Source organism: Hemicordylus capensis, chromosome 5 (assembly GCF_027244095.1).
Source record: "Hemicordylus capensis ecotype Gifberg chromosome 5, rHemCap1.1.pri, whole genome shotgun sequence".
Lineage (NCBI taxonomy): Eukaryota > Metazoa > Chordata > Lepidosauria > Squamata > Cordylidae > Hemicordylus > Hemicordylus capensis.
In genome coordinates this window covers 168632412-168653764 of record NC_069661.1, presented here as the reverse complement: position 1 = coordinate 168653764, position 21353 = coordinate 168632412, and the positions used below count along the sequence as shown (strand labels likewise).

General features: G+C 45.6%; 1 protein-coding gene and 1 long non-coding RNA gene across 5 annotated transcripts in view; one reads left to right on the top strand and one right to left on the bottom strand.

Annotated features, from left to right (window-relative positions):
• The window catches only part of TSPAN12 (tetraspanin 12), a 94531-nt gene extending 86475 nt beyond the window's left edge, over window positions 1-8056 (bottom strand). The window contains exons 1-2 of one of the 4 annotated variants that reach the window (XM_053258028.1): window positions 7749-8056; window positions 6383-6524 (exon numbers count right to left, since the gene is read on the bottom strand). In XM_053258028.1, coding sequence (XP_053114003.1) covers window positions 6383-6448 — 66 coding nt within the window. In that variant the 5' untranslated portion in view covers window positions 6449-6524; window positions 7749-8056. Of the gene's footprint in view, window positions 1-6382; window positions 6525-6623; window positions 6720-6959; window positions 7047-7748 lie in introns of those variants that run through there. The other 3 variants (XM_053258025.1, XM_053258026.1, XM_053258027.1) reach the window with 3 other exon arrangements.
• The window catches only part of LOC128328237 (uncharacterized), a 32238-nt gene continuing 17464 nt past the window's right edge, over window positions 6580-21353 (top strand). The window contains exon 1 of the long non-coding RNA XR_008309092.1: window positions 6580-6655. This is a non-coding gene — a long non-coding RNA (uncharacterized LOC128328237). The remainder of the gene's footprint in view (window positions 6656-21353) is intronic.

Here is a 21353-nt window from a genome sequence, read left to right as displayed (position 1 = left end):
TTGGCTGGGAAGAGCAGGCTGAGTGACCCATGGGGGAAGAGAACAAAGGACTGTGTGTAATAAACCTAACCAGGAGATGAATTTATGGTTAAGAAGCAGGGGCCTTGAGAACTCAGCACTTAGACAGCAGACGGAGCAGACATACAGCTTACCTGGTCATCAGCTTCACAGTGGTGAGCTGTATTTATTCTCAAATTATCCAATTTGTATATTAAAAATGCATATATAATACTAATAAATATATGCAAATCTTATGCAAAGTGGAGACTTTTTTGGTAAAAAGAACCCTCTATTTCCACTTTTATGGTAATGGATATTGATTGTTTTCACCATCGGGACCTGGCAACCAAACCATAAGTAGACAGCTTTGGAACAACAAATATTTGAGCAGGAAGAACATATCATCAGAGCTAAAAAGCTTTAAAACAATGTAACACATCACAATAGTTGAAAAAACCTGGGAAAATCAAGACATCTTTGCCTAGTGCTTAAAAGACATAAAGAGCAAAAGCCAAGAAAACCTCCCTAAGGAGGGCATTCCAAACACAGGCTGTCAAAACCCTCCCTTGTTGCCACCTGCCTCCCCTCTGACCAAGGGGACACCCAGGGCCAGTTCAAACAATACTGGCTCAAGCACACATGATGGAGTGGCCACACTAAAAGAGCTCCAGTCAGGACATCATTCCGGCATGTCCCTTGATCATGTGTGCAGGTTGTTTGTCCTAATGGCCCCTAAACATGCACACAATATATTTGTTGAAACAAGTATTTGCACTGTGTGTTTAGGGGCCTCCACATGTGACCAAGAGATGTGCCAGGAGAGCATCAGGATGTCTGTGGAGGATGTTCTGAAGGACATGCTCTCAGCACAGCCTCACTATCACATTACCTCAGGCATGTATTGCTTGAACTGGCCCCCGGATGACCTAAGTGGCCTGCCCAACTTAGGCCACCTAGCTGTTTTTGGACTACAACTTCCATAATCCCCAGACACAGTGGCCAATAGTCAGGAATTATGGGAGCTGTAGGCCAACATCTGCAGGAGGGCCAAAGTTGAGCAGCCCTGGATAAACAGATTGATGTGGGGTAGGCATTCCTTCAGGTATCCAAGCTCCAAGTTGTGTAGGGCTTTAAAGGAAAGCAATGGCACTCTTGTGCTTGGAAATTTGACTGGAAGAAAGTAGTGCTGTCTAAGCTCTCGAGATATGATCACTATAGCCAGTCCTAGCTGGCAGCCTAGAGGCTGTATTTTGTACTAACCGCAGTTTCTGAAGAGTCTTTGAAGGCAGCCCCATATACCACGTTGCAGAAGAGAGGACTTGGTGAGGGATGGAAAGCTGTCTCCAGAAGGAGGAGCTGAAAAACCCTATGCACCTGCGAAATACTACGTATACCACTGGATCCTGGCCAATACCCTTAATTAAAAGCATCTATTCTTATATTTAATAACTATGGGACAGGGTTACATCTCTGTTAAGTACACGGATAGCACAAAGATGGTCAAATAATGACAACACAGGGTTGTACAACTACTGTAACAAGTGCTACTCAGAACAGATATTAAAAACATGCACTTTGCAAGGAAACTTGTGTTATATTGATGCCTGACCTTTTAATGCAAAATCTGAGCTTTATTTTAGCAACATTTTGTTCAACTTTGGCCTTTATGCAATGAAGAGTTTCCCTCTTTATTAAAGAGAACAAGCAGCTGTCAATATAGGCCTCAGCACAAAACAGCATAGCAAGTAAGATCTCCAATCCTTCCTACAACAGAGTTGGAAATCTAGTCCAGTCTTTCAAGCATTCAGAAATGCTGTTCATTTCATTGGGACACACTGCATAATCAACACATTCTAAGGACAAGATTTTATAGCAAGGATATCAAAACTGTATCTATTGTTGTTTGCACAATTTTTAAAGCTGAGATGAATATGGACAATAGCATCCAAAATGGGGATTTTGAGAGGACAATGAAATCCATGCAAGGATGAGGAATCTATTTTGTTTTAAACATACCACATTTTGGAATTTTACAATTTGATTGTAGCCCTAATGAACACACATGCTGATCAATCTTCTGCTAAAAGCACTTCTTCAAACCCAAGGCAATTCATAAAAGCCTATTAAGAAAGGACATGATACAAGTTGATATAACATGTTCATTGTGTTTAGATGGGCAGCCGGAGAAATCTTTTTAATGAACAAATTAATGCTACTTATTACTGAGCTGCCACAGGCACAGATTGGTTACTATTCAGTTCAATTGTCCAGATTCAGTATAAACCTGTAATTGGTATATTTATATTACGTGGAACAATGCAGTGCAATGGATAAAATACTGGACTGGATACAAGAGGCTAAGGTGGTATCTTATTTGGTAGCCTTGACTAAGGCTAAGGTGCCCTCTCTCTTTCTCTTGCTTGCTCTCCCACCCACACACACACCCCTTAAGGTTGCTGCGAGGATATTTGAGAAGAACTGTAAAGCAGTTTGTAGTACACTGACAAGTGTTTAGCAGTCACAGTAATTTAAAATAACTGCAAGCACAATCCTCCACTTCAATGAATATCCACGGCAGCTCATGAGTACAAATGGCATTAATGTGTTCATTAAGAGGATTGTCCTGGCTGCCCATCTTATCACATAGCTAAAATGAACATCTTGTCCTTTTCAAACTGTATCATGTACGAATTAGGTTTTAAAAACGTTTAAACTATGAACTGCCTTCAGTACAAGTATGTTTAGAATATGAGTGCATGGTTTATTAAAAGTTTTATTCTTGCTTTTCCAAAATGTCCTGCTTTTGTCCAATGCAGTTTGCAAAATAATTACCATGGGCCAATTCAGATGATACTTTACCAGCCCAGGCGATTTGAAAGAGGACATGCTGAAAGTATACCCCTTGTGACATCCTCCATCCCAACACCTTCTCAGCACATCCCTTTATGGCCGGGAGAGGGGGTTGTTTATATGTTATCTGATTGTGTACTTGCTTTGACCTCTGGCTTGTTCTTCAACTTTCCCTACTGGTTTGTCTCCCAGTCCTTGACCTTTGTGTTTCTGACCTTTGGCTACTGGTTTGTCTTGACTGACAACCCAGCTTGATCCCTTGCTTGCTTCTGACCTCTGGCTTGCCATTGTCCTTGGCTCTTGACTGACTATCTGGCTTGAATCCCACTCTCCTAGTCCTCCCCTCCCCCCAGTCCTGCATCCTCCAGTCAAGCTGCAACACCATAAAATTGTATTTAAGACAATAAAAACATCAATTTCAACATAATAAAAAAGAAAAACAGCAGCAGGAAAAGAAATTCCAGCTAATAAAGAGGAACTAAAAGGAAGGCAAATTAGGAATTGCCTAAAAGCACAAGTTACAAACTAATCATTTTTGCAAGCTACACACTTGGTGGGAAAGGGTGGTTTTTACCACTTTCTAAAATATTGACGCTTTTGGACTTTGGTGCTGGAGAAGACTTTTGAGGATACCATGGACAGCCAGGAAAACAAACAAATGGAGCACAGAACAAATCAATCCAGAATTTTCACTCAAGGCACAAATGACCAGGCTCAAACTATCGTACTTCAGACACAATATGCAAAAACCCAGCTCCCTTGAGAAATCCATAATGCTGGGAAAAGCTGAAGGAAAGAGAAGAGAACAACCAGCAGCAAGGTGGATGGACTCGATTACAACAGCAGTGAATGCACCACTAAGAGATCTTAAAGACCAAGTTGAAGACAGATCATCCCGGAGAGAATCTATCTATGTGGTTGCTAAGAGTCGCCATCAACTAGACGGCACTTAATCAATCAATCAATCAATCAAAATATAGTGGTGGAGGAGACCAAATAGGCCTCACAGAAAGAGGAATTCCACAGCCCAGGTGCAGCCACAGAAAATTTCCAATCAGCTGTACCTCAGTCGGAGAGGGGATCTAGAGCAGAGCTTTCCTAGGTGACGTTAAAGGGTGGACAGATTCTTGTTTGTTTGTTTGATACATTTATATACCACCTATTACAAAAGTCTCAAGGTGGTTCACACACAACTAAAAAAGACCCCAAAAATGTTTAAAAAATGTAAAACAAACATGAAAACATACACAAATTCCATTTAAATCAGTAAGTCAATAAAAATCCACTAAAATCCTGGCTGAACAGGTATGTCTTCAGTATGTTCCTAAAAGCAAAATTGAGTCAGGCAGTCCTTCTGAAACTCTAGACCAAGCCATTCATCAAAACCAATGTCCTGTATGTACTTCTAGCACCTCATGGGAAGAAACATCCCTTCAGATCACCTGGATTCAGATTATTTAGGGCTTTATAGGTCAAAATCTACACTTGTTAAGTGCTCAGAAACAGACCAGAAGTCAATGTAGAATTTGCAAGATCAGTGTGGAGCAACCCTGTTCACAATCTTGATATTGAAGCTTGATATTGAAGCTTGTGCAGCCCTAATGGGGTAGGGCTGCTCGTGTGAAATTCCAGGATTGTCCCCATCCTCTACCGTAATAAGCAAAAGTATCTTCTCTATAAAAGAGACGATTGGCTGAGCGGGGGAGGAAAGGAGGCAACTGGCTGACAGTGGGGGAGGCGATTGGCTGAGAGTGTGAGAGAGCTCGGAAAGCGAGAGGCAGTAGCCGGAGAGGAGTGCAGGCGGCCGCTTCAGAAAGCCAGGAAGTTTGCTGGCTGGGGTCATGAAGCAGGGAGGTTGGAGAGTGGGGACAGAGTTGTGGAGGGCCAGAAGGGGGTGGGTGGCAGTTTGCCACCTCAGAACACGCCAGGGAGCCTGAGGCCACCTCAAAATGCTCCAAGGAGCTTGAGGGCACTGCGGAAAGCAGTTGGGCGGAAGGGAGGCCATTGTTAGTGCCCGCCTGCCACAGCTGCCATCGAGAGGGAGTTTGCCGGCTGGGGTCAGCTGCATGAAGGCACTGCGGAAAGCGGAGGGCCAGCAGGGAGGCTGTTGTTACTGCCCGCCCGCCCGCCCGCCAGCCACACACACACACCCCGTCAGGAGGGAGCTTGCTGGCTGGGGTCATGAAGCAGGGAGTTCGGGGACTGGGGACAGAAAGGGTTTGTGGTGGGTTGCTATGTGGTGGTTCACCGTCTGAAAACGCACCAAGGAGCTTGAGGCCAGCACGAGGGCAGTTGGGCTGCACGGAGGCCATTGTCAGTGCCCACCCACCACACCTGCTGGTGGAGAAATGGAGTCTGAAGGACAATTGGACAACGACAGGTCGACACAGGCGAACAAGTTGTGGGGTGGGGAGAAAGCGAGCGAGAGAGTTCTGTGAGGGACAGTGAGCGAGCGATAGAGTTGTGGGGGAGGAGAGAGTGATGCGAGGGGATGTGGCAGAAAGGAGGCAATTGGTGGACAAAAGGGAGGAAATGAGGCAATTAGGTGACAGCAGGGGAGGCAACCGGCTGACAGCGTGCAAGAGTTCAGAAAGCAAGAAGGCAACAGCCAGAGAGGTGTGTGAGCGGCCGCTTCAGAAAGCCAGGGAGTGTGCCGGCTGGGGTCGTGAAGCAGGGAGTTGCGGGGGGGAGAGCACGAGTGAGCGAGTTGCGGGGGGAGCGAGCGAGCGAGTTGCGGGGGAGCGAGCGAGCGAGTTGCGGGGGAGCGAGCGAGCGAGTTGCGGGAGAGCGAGCGAGCGAGTTGCGGGGGAGCGAGCGAGCTGCGGGGGAGCGAGCGAGCGAGCGAGTTGCGGGGGGAGCGAGCGAGCGAGTTGCGGGGGGAGCGAGCGAGCGAGTTGCGGGGGGAGCGAGCGAGCGAGTTGCGGGGGGAGCGAGCGAGCGAGTTGCGGGGGGAGCGAGCGAGCGAGTTGCGGGGGAGCGAGCGAGCGAGCTGCGGGGGAGCGAGCGAGCGAGCGAGTTGCGGGGGGAGCGAGCGAGCGAGTTGCGGGGGATGCCACAGGCTCAGTTCACAACCGCACAACTGTCGGTTGAAACAGTTGCATGTTCCTCACCCAATTGAAACAGTTGCATGTTCCTCACCCAATTACTTCTCTTCTGGTGCTTTCTCCCTTGTGTCAGTATTTAGACTGTAAACTCCCCAGGACAGGGGCTCTTATCCTTCATATGCACATTTATTATGTATTCATTTCTTTATGTAGCATCAGCTGTCCAAAAGGAAGATGAAACCTAGCTTAACTTTCACTGTACATCTCACAACTTTTACTTAATAACTATCCTGCACTAAAGCAGCTTGTGCTACAGATCAAATCAGGGCGACGTTTTACTCCTGCAGAAAAACAGAAGCGCGATCCTAGGGAATTAGTGGCATGCTTAACTGCAGCCTTTTGGTGCGATCTCTGGGTGTGCTGGGGCCTGTAATTTGAGCAGGGCCGCTGCCACCTGCTTGTGCCTAGAGGAGGACGTGGGAACTCACCCAGAAGAGCAGATTGAGGGCATAGAGCAGGCAACGCAAACACTTCACGGAGTCCTCTCTGGCCATTGTGAGCTCCTCCCGGCAATAAGCCCCATCCTCGGCCTCGCTACATCCTCTTACCAACAGCCCCGACTCCAGCGACCTGCCAAAAGGAAAAGGGAGGGAAAGGAAAATTACTTCTCTAATGACGGCAGAAGGGAAGAGGGAGAGCGGGAGAGAGAGAGGCACAAAACTGACCCACCACAGGGTGGAAGGAGAAACTTCTGTACTGAGGTAACTTTGAAAACTCTCTCAGCACTGCTGCTGGCGGTGGCTGCTGTGTGCTTAATCTGAAGTGTCATTCAAGTGTCAAAGGGGCGAAAAGTTGGGGAAGGGGGAGGGGGAGGGGCGGTTGCTAAAAGCAAACACGAGTGTATGCTAGAGGACAGCAGAGCGTCTTTCACTCCCCGATCCAGAACAGGGCAGAGAAAGTACTGTAATGTCCATTGCCATCCATTCGCAAGGCGCACACAAGAGAGCAGCCTTCGAATTCCACGTTAATTAGCCCCCAAGAGCTACTGCTTCTTGTTTTCCACACCTTACAAAAATCACTGCTCTGAATCGCCAGGCATGCTTTGGAAGGGTGGGAAAAGATTGTCCTCTTATTATTCATTAACCACCCCGATGGCGCACAAACCACACTGGTTCAGCGCGCGGAGGGAGGGGGAGGTGGAATGTTGACTAATCTATATCCCAGGAAACATGTTCAGAATCGGGTGTTCGGAGCGGGGGAGGCAAGATCCCTTTCTCCTCCTTCCTGCCTCCCCCAAACTTCTGCACGTTTTGGAAATCGCCCCATCCCATCATGTTCCAGATCAGATGGGAAGGGATGCAAAATGCCATCCTTCAGGGTAGAGCGGCGGGATTACAAAACGAAAAGGCCAGTAGGTGAGGATGTCAGGATGAGAAAAGGCGACAGGAGAAAGAAATGACAGGCACACATCTTGGGAGGTGTAGAACTGTGGCAGCCAGTGCAGAGAGCCTTCACCGAGCTGTTACCCTATGCACATTTACCCTCCACTGAACATAGCAAGACTTCCGAGTAGACAGGCACCTAGACAGGCAACTCGCTCACCCACCACCCCGTCCAGAGATGCTCTGCAGCTCATCAATGGCACTGACTCAGAGCCTTCCTGAGCCAACGTTCTTCTGTCTCCTCTGGCCAGCGGCAGAGAAGCCACGACAAGGAATCAACATAACTCCATTAAATAAGGTGGCCGGAGCGTGGCTTCTCACATCGCTGCTCCCTTGCCTGAGAAAGAAACACTGAACTACAGGCTCGAGGTGGGGGGAGAGAACGAGAGATCAGGAAAGTATCGGAACTTACCACGCTCACCGCGTGGGCTACAAAACAGCCCTTCTCCAGTTGATCCTATCGAGCAGATCCAGGACAGAGAAAGTGCTCAGTTTAAAGGCAGGGACTTTCCAGCGGACTCCCACCCCGATCCAGCAAGGTAAAGTATTGCTTGGTCAAGAACTTAACTTGCAAAATATTTCTAACTCCCACCTCCTTTTCCCAGCCTTGAGTGGCGGCTCCGCGAAAGGCAACAGCCAGCTGCACAAATCGTTGCCACGCATGCTCGAGATCCCGCGCCCAGGCTTCTGTCGGGTCTTAGAGGCCACGGACGCCTTGGTTTCTTTTTTACTTTCTTTTACTCCCCGCTCTCGTTCATAGAGATCTCTCCCTGCATTCTGGATAGCTAAGCTCCTCGGACGGAGGGCGGAGAAGAGAGAAAAAGACACGATTCGTTCCCATTTAGGCGTGGAACTTATTCGGAGACGACAAAATTCAGCATGTTGTTCACAATGCAATAGTGAATCAAGGGCTTAATATTGAGAATGAGAAGCCAATCTATTATACTCACTTTGTTGGCTTGGCTCTCAAGCCAAATCCTGGTTTGTACCAGAATTTGAGAAACATCTACCTTGAGAAACATCTCACTTTACTTTTTACTGGCCTTTCGCAAAGGGAGTAGTAATGAATGCACCACTGAGAGACTTTAAAGCTGAAGACAGATCATCCTGGTGAGAATCTATGTGGTCGCTAAGAGCCGGCCGGATACCGACTTGATGGCACTTAATTAATCAGTAATCATAATAAATAAAGTACAGTATGCGTACATATAATTCGCTTAAATTTTAAGCAAGCAAGGAGCAACATCTCATGTAGCTTCAAGTAATTTCTTTTGTAGAAAATAGGTCATGAATTACTTTCAGCAGTTCATGAATGTGCAGCTTACTAAGAATAGACAATATATTAGCAGCAAGATCAGAGCGACTCTAGAACTAGTTTGGGGGAGCAAAGGGGTGGCAAAGGATGAAATTAGGGGAGTGAGGATTTTGCTCTACATTAGATCCTTATAGAGGTAAAGCAATTAATATTGATTGTTAATTTACCTTATTAATGAAATGTGCTTGACATTTTCAAACTTCCAGATAGTGGACCAGACTCGTCTTTTTAAAATACTTTTTAAAAAAAATTAGGCCAAATTTTCCCATGTGCTTTCCAGGCTAGTTTTCTCTTCCCATTCAAGACCATATGGCAGGAAAGACTTGAATGGGGGAGAGAGGCCAGTACCAGACAAAAATATCTGTAGGGGAGATTACCCTGCATCCCGCATCCTTGAGCACACATTCTCACTCCCAGTAAGGAAATTATGGAGTTCCTTCCTGGCTCCTGGGAGGCTAGAGGGGTCTCCTATCTACCTGGCTACACTGGCTTCTGTTCTTGGGTAATGGAGTGAGTGAATGAAGCTTTTTAAAACAGCTGTCTGAGGCCTTTAAAAATAATTAATTTAAGCTATAGGTCCATAATATACTATGACTGTATTAGCTGATCCTTTGCTATAAAGTCTGGTAGATGGGGGAGTGGGAGATATTGGGGGGGAGTCAATTATTTTTGGGTCATCTCTGAGCAAAATGAGCAGCAAACTATATGTTCTGGAAGACATAGTGCTTCCTTTGTTTTCTAATCTTATCTTACAAGCAAATGCAGTTCTCTGTTATGGAAAAAAGTTTTTTAAAAACCCAGAGGGGGCTGTAAATTCCCTCCTCCTCTCTCTCTGTCTCCCACTCTTTGGTTAGTATTTGTCCCCTGCATTTTGAACTGTTTCCCATTGAGTGCTTGCTAATAATCATTTTTGTTTCCAGAGGGATAGTCTGTTTCACCAACAGTCTGGTTGCACCTTAAAGACTAACAGCACAAGCTTACACATGTGCACTCCGAAGTAAGTGTTGTTGGGATTTATGTATAGAGAGAGAGCCCATTTTCTCATGCAGTGAGAAGGGCTTGAGGGCGAGCTGTGGGGAAGGTGAGTTAAACCTACCTTCCCCGCAGATTAATCAATCCCGCATTACTGGGCATGCTCCCCACATGCCCAGACGATTCCCTGCTGGCTCAGGCAGTGGGGAGATTCAGGGGCCGGGATGAGTCGTCCCGGCTCCCGGAGAGCCCATAATGCACCACGTGAGTGTGCAGTGCATCATGTGGATCTCCCCTCCCCTCCCCAAGCTTTCCGCAGCCGCAGCTGACACATGAGCACAAAAACATGTTAATGGAGCACTTGCTCCCTTGACCTCATTTTCAGGGGGGGGGGGCTTCACAAGACAGTTCGCTGCCATGGTGCCTCCAGGATCGGACACAATCCCAGTGGTTCACATGTGCATGCAAACCAGGTTGAGCTTAGCCCGGTTTTGCACACACGTATGAATAGCCTCACATTGAGGCTATTCTCACGATTTGCCAAAATTGGGCTAAGGGAGCCTAGCCCGATTTCGGCTGAATGTGAGAACCACCGGTCTCGCAGGCAAGCCCGGTTTCTCCAAAGCAGGTGACCCGCTTTTGTAGCCCTCCCCTTAAATGGGGTTAGCGGAGCGAGCACTCCGCTAACCCTGTTTTTGTGATCATGTATTGCCATGGCGCGGCTCCGTGCCGCAGCAACACATGAGGAAACCCCTGCTGGGAGGCTGAAACAAGCCTCCTGGTCTTTCCAGGATGTCCCGCACACTCACACGGGGCATCCTGGACCTTCCGGGGGCTGCATGGCCCCCGATCCCTGCAGCCCCTGCCGGCTCCATGACAGAGCTGGCAGTCGTGTGGGCAGCTGATCCGGCCACCCAGGTCTGCCAGCTTGATCATCTGCAGGGAGAACGGGGTAAGCCCGCTCTCCCCTCAAACCCCCTTCCAGTGAGTCTCACTGATTCTGAGCACCGCTTCATTGTCTTTGTTCTTGCCACTGATGTATTTTATATCTGTATTAGGCTTGGGGTAGAGTTTAGGATGTTCATGTCAACCATCAGTTCTGTAGACTGGTCAGTTTGTATTTCGTAGTGGATGCTTGAGACTCTTATTTTTCTGTTAGCATGATCTTTCACTCAAAGTAAGACTGTTGTTTATAATTTGCTAATAGTTAATAAATAAACCTTAGTAACTTTGTTCAATAAACTTAACAAGCCTCAGTTTCTGCTCTGTTACACTCCACTACAGTATGTCCCAGTGTGTTTGATTATTTATTTATTTATTTTTATATTTATATTTATATATAAATGTGGATGGCACTACAGCCTCAGAAACACAAAGTTAGTTGAAACAATGGTTAATTTCTAAAAAGAGAGGTCAGGATTCAGACCTATCTGCAAGGCAAGCCCTGTAATTAGAGTTGAAACAATGAGGTTTCCCTTGTACCTTTGCCACTGAATGACAAGGCAGCCATGGCTCTCCTGACTAGTTAATCCTCTCCAGTACTTTCATCTGCTCCCCTCCTTGGTTTCCTGTGCCAAGCAGAACTCCAGGTGTGCCTCACAGTGGGCAGAGATTGGGATGGATGAAAAGACCAGGGGGAAATGGCAGTGGAACCCACCACTGTCATATCTCCTGATTCAGCAGCAAAAAAGTACTGAGTGGGTCTCTGGGTTGCAGCCTGGCAATCTTGCTTGTGATCCACAACTCATCCTTGCTGATCCTAGATGTGTGGGACGTGTTTGTGTTAGTCATTGATGAAGGAAAGGTACTCAGTTTGTGAGCAGAGGCATTCACTACATCAGTAGTACTATACATGTTCCAGAGCTGAACTCTGTGTCTAAGTAAGTGTGCTTAGGTTTAGTCTTTGTCTGTTCTGCTAGTTCTATAGTACAAGTCCACAATTACAACAATGGAATATACACAGTATTGTTTCTACATGAACATTTTAAAAATAAAAAGCATAGATGGGATTTGTGGTCTGAAAAATTGGTTCTATTCTTTTGCTCTGTGATTTTTAAGAAAAGGCATCTATCCTATAAAAGCAGGACAACTGGCAATTCTTGATTAGCAGCTTGTAGCAAGGTCAAGTAAGAATGGCACTCATTCTGCCCATTTAAAAACACACACATTAAAAAATATCATTTTTGAAATTCTCTAAACAAACATAAATTCCAGACATATCATAGCTGACTTTATTGCAGAATTAGATCCGATAGATGGATATTTTCTCTCTCTCTTCACAACAGTGGTGCAAGCTGAATGGTCCTGCTTGTCCATGACAATAGTTTGAGGATGTTCACACGACAAGGCGGGTAGGGGCAGCAGGCCGGCAGGGGGAGGGAAGACTGGTTGAACTCACCCAGATGAGTATATCACTGTTGCTGGGAGCAGGGGTGCGCACCAAACCACTTTGCCCAGTTGAGTTCGAGTCTGCACCAGACTCAAACCAAACCAGGCATGTTCGGTTTTGTCCCCACCCCAAAATACCCCTGGCTGGCTCAAATTTGAGCAGGTTCGTGGGTTCTAAGTTTTTAAAAAAGTCTTTTTAAAAAATTAGACTCACCGCCACGTCAGGTTCAGCGGCAACAATGGGAGGGTCTCTACCATCTCCCCATACCCTCTGCTGGCCTTCTCCCACTCTAAAAAGGGCCTGTTTGGCCCATTTTGGGGCCTTTCCAGCCCTTCCTTTGGTGACCCAGGCCACGCAGAGGCCCATTGGGCATGTGCGACTTCCAGAACAGCCACCACCATGGGAGGAAGGGCCGGAACGGCCTAAAATGGGCCAAACTGGCCCTTTTTAGAGTGGGAGAAGGCCAGTAGAGGGAGGGGGAGATGGTGGACACACCCTGCGACTGCCACTGACCCGAACTTGGTGTTGAGTCATTTATTTATGTGAAAACTAGAACCCCTGAACTGTCTCTGAGCTAGCTCGGGGGAGGTTGGCTTGAGGTCGAGCCAAACCTAGCCCGGTCTGGCTCAAGGGTGAGCCCTCTAGCCGGCCTGGCTTGATGGTGAACCGGCTTGACCTCAAGCCAGTTCACACATTCCTAGCTGGGAGCCCAGATGATTCATGCTGCGTGGTGCAGAGTGGAGCTATGGAAGCCGGGACAATGTATCCTGGTCTCCAGATATCCCACAATACACCACATGGCATGCACCACATAGGTGGCCAACTAATTTCTAAGGCTACCACCCTAGAAAAAAGGCACACAAGAGCTTGATAAAGGCCAAGACTGCTAGTTTAAGATCCCAAAGGAGGTGGCATCATAAGGTACACATAGTACTGAGAATAAATTTCAGGTGAAATACATGGGATTTCCCCAGGAGATGGGCGCTCTGGGGCCTGGACGCCTGTCTCTATGTCCGCTGGGGCTGAACGTAGCCCCAATGAACATACAATCCCGGACCCCAGGCTCACTCAAGCCCTTACCCCAGCTAAGAAGGTAAAGTGTGCCATCAAGTCGATTTCGACTCCTGGCACCCGCAGAGCCCTGTGGTTTTCTTTTGGTAGAATACAGGAGGGCTTTACCATTGCCTCCTCCCATGCAGTATGAGATGATGCCTTTCATCATCTTCCTATATCGCTGCTGCCTAATATAGGTGTTTCCCATAGTCTGGGAAACATACCAAAGGGAATTTGAACCGGCAACCTTCTGCTTGTTAGTCAAGTATTTCCCTGCTGTGCCACTCCCCCCTCCAATAATTTTTTATCCAATTTTTCCACAACACAAGACACACACACACACACAAAGCGGGGGGAGAAGGACTTCCATCTCATCATTAAAACAAGTATCAATTACAATACCAAAAACTTGCCTGTAGCTTAATCGTTCTCCCCCAGTTAAATCATACAAAAGGTATTTTTAAGGTGTTTTAAAAACATTTTTGTTATCACTCAAAAGCCTGATACAAATCCATTTTATAATATGTTTTTAGGTAAATAAGAAGGGAGTCCGACTCCCTTTTAAATGCTTCAAGTTTATTTCTTAATAATGCCATTAGCTTTGCCATTTCTGCAAGCTCTACCCTGATGCGCCACTTAAGGTGACTACCTTAAGACCCAGCTGGGTTTAAAAGCTGGTCTAGGTGGCACTGCCCTGCTGGGATTGGGGCTGATCCCGACGATTCTCACGTGCAGCCTAACCCAGGCTGAGCCTCCTTAGCCTGGGTTAGGGTGCACATGAGAACAGCCTATTTATGAAAATGCTTGGCTGACATAGTGAGAATTACTCAAAGTAGTCCCATTGAAATTAAAAGGGCACACTAAGAATGTCGTAATTCTTAGTGGGAAATTAATTCTTAGTTAATTCAGTGGGACTACTTTGAGTAATTTTCCTGAGTATGTCAATCCTCATGTATAAGTGCCAGGAACTGATGTTCCTCTGTGCTCAGGAACTGATTGTTCTCCATACCATGGATTTCAATGAGATATCAGCAGTATGCATTCAATTGAACATTTTTGTGTTACTCAGCTTTAACCATAATGCTTTAAAGAGGAAGGTAGGAATTCAGAATAACAGAACACAGTTCACATCAGGAACCTGAACTTTGTTAGAACCACTGGCATGAGACTTAATATAATACTAAACAATAAGTAGCACTTACTGTGCTACACCTGCGCTCAGCTTCTGCCATACTAATCTGGACTGACCTGGGACAAATGAAGGGAAGCTGATAGATGGATAGTCCTGTCTCATGGCAGAGGGTTGAACTGGAACACCTTGTGATTCTTGTAAACTCTATGAGGAACAAGCGCATATGGAGGGAATATGGGCCATCATGCATATGATGTAATCTCAAAAAAGAAGTGAAACGAACTCAGGAATCTGGTATATGCACATAAGATGTTGATAGATGCTATCATGTTATTTTATGCATTTTTTGTAAGCTTCCTTGGTTGGCATCTGCAGGAAAGGCGAGGGATAAATTAATTAAGCTGTACATACAGCTTAATGAAAATGTGATCTCATAAATGAGCGAGCAGGAATGAACCCATGCCCCACCATGGTTTCAGTTTTTGTTACAATGAGAACCTTTGAATCAACTGTATGATGTTATACTCATTACTATTGACAATTTGGGCCAGTCCTACCACAAAGTGGAAGGAAATGGACATTTCATGTGACAGATTGTGGCCAGTTCACAGCCCACCCAGGACACACACACACACCACTGGTGGCCTGAAGAAGAAAGAAGCAAAATGTCATCACGCTGCTTTTTATCGCTCCTTCCAATAGAAAGGAAGGGAGGGGAACAAATCTAAAAGAAGGAAGAAACTGAGAGTTTGGTTTGAACAGAAAAAAGAAGATGGGGTGGAAATGGAGGCAGCAAAATGTCATGGGCTGGCATTTAAACAGTACCCTAAGCTTTTATACTCATTTGAAATTTTCTGACCCAGAAAGCTACAATATCTAGAGGATGAGGAATCAAGCCTCAGTTGCCTTTCCCCTGTTTAATTCATCAGAAGGGATATTTTTCATACCATTTCTATGTCCTTGAATTGTCACCTTCGGGCATATTTGGTTTTGAAGCAGAGCCATAAGCATTAAAAGTATGGTAAATATGCAGAGACACATGCGTGCGTGCACACACAGAGCATTTCCTGTTTTTATCCAAGATTTTATGACTTTATCTAAAAGAGGTAAAAATGTACTTAAATATAGTTCCATTCTTTCACTCCTGTTTTGAGATGCATTGTGTTGCAGTACTAGGTGCAAAGCATGAACAAACATTTCTGGCAATAAAGCAGACATATGAATGTCTGGCAGGCTCTGTAAATCTAATGAACAGTCCCTGAGGAGTACTTCATTCTATTGGACTGTCAACTTTTGTAAGACTTCCATGACACCACAATTGGAAAAGAATATAAAGCAAGTTCTCATGCAAGTAAAGCAGTGTCATATCACCGGAAGTGATAGCCATTCACCCCCAATTCAGAAAGTCTTTTTCAATTTTGTACAGTTTACAACAAGCAAACAGCAACCTGGAGGCAGATAACTATCTTTATAAGTGAAAATCTTATTTTTAAATGAATGTCACTTTAAAGTTCTTTTGAAATATATCAACCATTTAAACTAAAATTGGTTAAAAATATAATATGAGATCTTAGCACTGCAGGCATTTATGCATGTATGCCTATGAAAACAGTCCTAGAAAAGTTCAACTGCTTGTTCAGATGTGTAGACTTTAACATGCATGCATTTGTGATTAAAGTCTAATATTTGGTAGCCTGTATGGAAGACCTGCAAGTCTTCAGGTAAGCAGCCACATTGACTCAAGTCTTTCAGTTTCTATTTTCAGCACCAAACTCCATCTTGAAGTACATAAGCATTTGACTCCTAGAGGCTACTCTTATGACTCATCCTCAGTACCCAGAGGCATTCTCTGCCCTGAGCATAGCCCCTCCCAGAAGGAGCTGAGGAGGCACTTCCCTAAGCATTGTCTACCTCTTTGAGATGGAACTTTTTCTTAAATGCAGCATTACAACACCTATCCTCACCTGAATCAATCAGCATAGGAAGTAACTAGAAACAAAGCTTTGTATGCAATTGTAAGTAATCAGGGGCAGTACCACATTGCTAGGAGTCTGAGGCAAAGCCCTAGAGTGAGCCCCCTATGGCATTCCACATGGTGCTCTGTTCCACACATCTCCCCACATTCTAGCTTACCTAATAGAAAGAGAGGGTGAAGCAGTGGCAGGCAGGTGGGGGCGATGGGTCAACTGGCAGCTGCTCCCCCCTTGCAAAGGGGGGCAGTGGGGCATGGGACAGTTGTAGCAACCCTTGCTCCTCTTCAGCCTTGAAGAGGGTGGGGAAAGGAGCAGAAGCAGCTGCATCCCTACCTAAGTGCAAAGAGGATGGGGGCTGAAGCTCAGTGGTGGAGCATTTGCTTTGCCTGCAAGTGGTCCTAGATTCAACCCCTGGCATCTCCGAGTAGGACTGGGAAAGTCTCCTGCCTGAAACCTTGGAAATGCCACTGCCAGTCAGTATAGAGTCCAGGGCTGCTCAACTTTGGCCCTCCTGCAGATGTTGGCCTACAATAGCAATAGCAATAGCACTTACATTTATATACCGCTCTATAGCTGGAAGCTCTCTAAGCGGTTTACAATGATTTAGCATATTACCCCCCAACATTCTGGGTACTCATTTTACCGACCTCGGAAGGATGGAAGGCTGAGTCAACCTTGAGCCCCTGGTCAGGATCGAACTTGCAACGTTCTGGTTACAGGGCGGCAGTTTTACCACTGCACCACCAGGGACTCTCTCCAGGCTACAACTCCCATAATTCCTGGCTATTGGCCACTATGGCTGGTGATTATGGGAGTTGTAGTCCAAAAACAGCTGGGTTAGGGCCTGGTGTAGGCAGTGCTGAGATAAATAGACCATTGGTCTAACCTGATATAAGGCAGCTTTCTATGTTCCTGCTACTGAGTCTCTCAGTGGCAACTTTTTCTCCTGCTCTGTGAAAGGGCCTTCCATCCAGAATCCCCTAAATTATTACAGGGGACTATGGAGAAACATCATGGGCAGAGGTGCCATGAGTCTCTTACAGTGCTTCTGCCTTCTCTCACCCACTCCCCATCTGCAATTGGGAACATTCCCATTTGTGGCTGGAGAGGCAGGTGAGAAGGCAGTGGCTCCATAAGGGACTTGTGCTGCTGATGCCGCCGCCTCCTCCCAACAACCTTCACATACATAGTGGGGCATTGGGGGTCAGCCTCATCCAGGGCCCCACTTGACCAGCCTCTAATCCTACCCCCGTGTGTGTTTGGTTTTGTTGTTTTGTTTTGAAGTCTTAGCTCTTGGAAATGTGGAGCTTCTTTCTGGACATCGAGAAAGAGTGAAGGACTAAACATTCTGCTGCTCTCCTGGTCAAGACATCAGTCCTATCCAGAGCACAGTTAATTAACTGGTCCTGATCAAAAATCCTTGTGTGACTCCCTGTCACACATCTCCCTGAGACCCTGGTTCCCAATTTCACATATGGTGATTGAGTCCCAAAATTCACAATACTAGCCAGCATGGAATCTTCGAAAATGTATGTCAAAAACACTGCAAAATTACTGTTCTTACATAAATATGAAGTCATGCTATAAATAACTTCCTAGCTCTAATGAAAACACATTTGGACATACTAGCCAGTAAATATTTTTTTAAAATGCTGCATCAGCCTAGCCTTGTCTTTAAGCAGGTCCTATCATCCTAGTCCATATTCTCAGATTTAGATTAGCCAGCTGATCTCATTAGACTCAGAGCAGGCTGGCTCTGATTCTCTGAACATAGTTAAAAGATAGCAGAACCCACACATCTTGAGGTTCCATCAAATTGGATTTTCCAAAACTTCTTAGCCTTACTGAAGTCTCAGTACTTTAGTTGAATCTTCTGCACATTCATACCAAAATCTAAGATCCATTGGAAATGACTTGCTTAGATTACTTACTTTATGCTAAAGAAAGAGAACATACCCAGCCCTTATCTAATTGCAATTGCTTCTGTGCTGCTGGCTGGAAGTCTTCCCGTTAGAACTAGAAACATGAAAATTGATGTTGAAAAGCTGTGATGCAATATGATACTGAGCAAATATGCATGTGTGGGACCTTGGTGTCTGAACAGTATTTAAAGCTACAAAAACCATGATGCAGTGCCACTAAGTGAAAACACATTAACTGAACAGTTAAGAAAACAATTGACATTGGGAGTGTACATGAACCAGGCCCAGTGGTAATTTGGGCAACAGATTTTCTCAAAAAATCTCTTGTTTTGGCCAGGAAAACAGAATTAGCGATGGATTTCCTACAGTAGGTTTTTGCACATTCCTACTTTTAACATTCTGGAAGGAAGACTGGAGGTAAAGTTTCCTCAGCCATATTCAAACGTCATGTTCTACCTGTGTTCAGATATCTGTACACACATGTTTTTGTGCAAATGACTGTACCTGTGTTCATTTTAAAAGTAAACCTGCATACAGTTCTCCTGAAATGCACGATACAGATACCTGAACAGAGCTGTACCAGTGTATCCTTGTGCTCAGATTGCCCGAGTGCTGAATATTTATTTACTTATTTATTTATTATACATATATACCACTACTCAATAAATCTCATGGCGGTTTACGACATGTAACATAACATGTGAATAGAGCTCTTGTGTTTTCCATTTTTCAAGAGTCTTTTATCTCTTAATTAGGAATCCATGAAAGCCAAGCCAGAAAGTTTCAGAACACCTTGTAAGGTTTAAGGAAGCCTGCCTTAGTAGGTGGAGTTCTGATGTGAGGAGAGAGAAACGTGAAAAATGGAAGTCATGGCAATGATGCATTTAAACCAGATCTTTGAATAACCGTGGAAGAGAATGTGTGTTTGTTAATATGGTTGTGTGCCTATGTATTATTATTGTTATATAGTGCCTTTCATTTGCTGCACAGAAGTGGAAGTCACTAAAATGGCCTCTGTGCATGTGTGGAGGCCATTTTAGTGACCTTCACACCTGCGCAGAGGCTCAAACCAGGCTCAAACAAGGCCTGAACTAGGCCCGAACTGGCCTGGGCTACTCAGGGGGAGGCCGGCAGGGATGCGGGGTTGCTGCCACCCACATCCCTGCAGGTGGCAGGGATGCGCCCCCACATGGCCGCTGCTACCACAGCCACAACTCATACTTGTAAGTACATTTTTACTCCCCTCCCACCCCACTCTATACATAAGGAATCCCACCTGCCACGTACTGGTAAAGGGGAATCCTCACCCCTTTACCAGTATAGCTTTGAGCCAATCAAACTGGTCCAGTTCTAACTCAAACTGGTTGTGGCTCAACCGGGCCAAAACTGAGCCGGGCCAGGCCAGCTCGAACACAGTCCAGATTTGAACCGAAACAGCAAATCTGGCTTTGTGCACACCTCTAGCTGATAACACCCTAAGCCTAAGTCCAATAACATCTGGAGACCCAATGTTGAGAATCCCTGCTTTACACAGAAGAAAGATCCCTGTCCCACAGGGATCACAATCTAACAACAGATTCAGCAGAGGAAGGACAGGGAAACAGAGGCAGAGATAAACTGGGGGAGAAGATGCAATTAGTTCATTCACCCACAATTAGATTTTGTTGCAACAATTGGGTTGGCAGGCAAGTGTGATAATTAGGAGACTGTGCCAAAGGCATCACAGAAAAGGTGGGTTTTGAGGAGGTATTTAAAGGAAATCAGATAAGTTGCATTGTGATCTGGGAGGCAGTACCAGGAGTAAGGAAGGGGCAGCAAAGGAGAAAGGGTGGAGTCCTTAGAGAATAAGACACTTTCAAACATCTGAGGAGCTGGATGGATGGAGTTTATAGCCAAGAGTGTGTCAGGTACAAGAGCAGAAAGGTGTGGGGAAGGCAAGGGCATGGGGGATTTTGAAGGCAGGGATGAGAAGCAAGAATAGGATTCAGTAGAGGCAGGGAAGCTGGTGTAAGGATTTAAGGAGGAGCATTGGTGAAGAGAAAGATGTCATATCAATGAGAATGGTGAATTAGTTTTGTAGAAGAAAACTGGATAGAGGTGAGAACTCTGTCCAAAGACTAAGGTGAAACAATGGAAGACCAGAGAGGAGAAGGTTGCTGTAGTCAAGACCACAGCTGAACAGGGGATGGACCAGAGGTTTTGCTGAGGGAACACAGAGGGAAGGCCATGGGTTTGTAATACTGGAAAGGGATAATACATGACTTCACCATGGATTGAATAAAGGGGACAATGGAGAGACAGGAGTCAAAGAGAAACCGAAGGCTGTGTGCCTGTTCATCAGGGTGGGTGGTGATGTTCCCAATGGATAAAGAAACAAGGAGAAGAGAGCTTAAAAGGAACAATTAGAAATGCTGTCTTGTACACATTTATTTATTTAACATATTTTTGTACTGCCCCAAACTTACATCTCTGGGCGGTTTACAACAAGTCTCTGGGTGGTTCCCAACAAATATATTGGGTCTGAGATGACCATGAAACATCCAACCAAAATATCAGAAAGGTACTGGGTGATATCAGCATATAAGTGATACTGAATGGTGGTAGAAAGAGAAGAGCAGAAGGACAGATCCCGGAAAGACACCAATAGAGAGTGGAAAGCAGAGGAAGACCTTCTCCCTAAGAATACATTACTGAGTGATGTAATGGAAGAGAAGGGTAGGAAGAAAAGCAACAGAGGACAGAATAATGAAGACTTAAGACAAAAAGGGAGTCCAATAAGAGATGGCAGGTCAAAAGGATGGGGACCAAGTAGAGACCTTTGGATTCGGCAGTAAGGAGATCATTGGTGATTTTGGTGAGGGGAGTTTCATTGGAGCGCTGAGAGTGGAAGTTGACAAAAGGGAATGAAAGTCAGAGAGTGGATGGTGGAATGGCACCATAACAAGGTGACAAAGCATCAGAAGGCTGAGAAAAACTAAAATCCCAATGAAGAAGAATAGTATGCCACTCTCTCACAATGCATGCATGAGGCTGTGATGTAAATGGAGTGACCCTCATTCCATCCCAAAGGGTTCCATCCCGACACTCTTTTGGTGCTGCCGCTTCGGGGTGTGACCCATTGCCAGCAGCAGTAGGTCACACAGAGATATAGCCTCCCTTGGTCCCTTTTTAAGGGCATGTTTTTTCCCTGAGCTGAACCATAATGAAATGATAAGCCTGCTAAGATATTGTTTATCATGAAGCTTCTGTCTCATTCCTGCA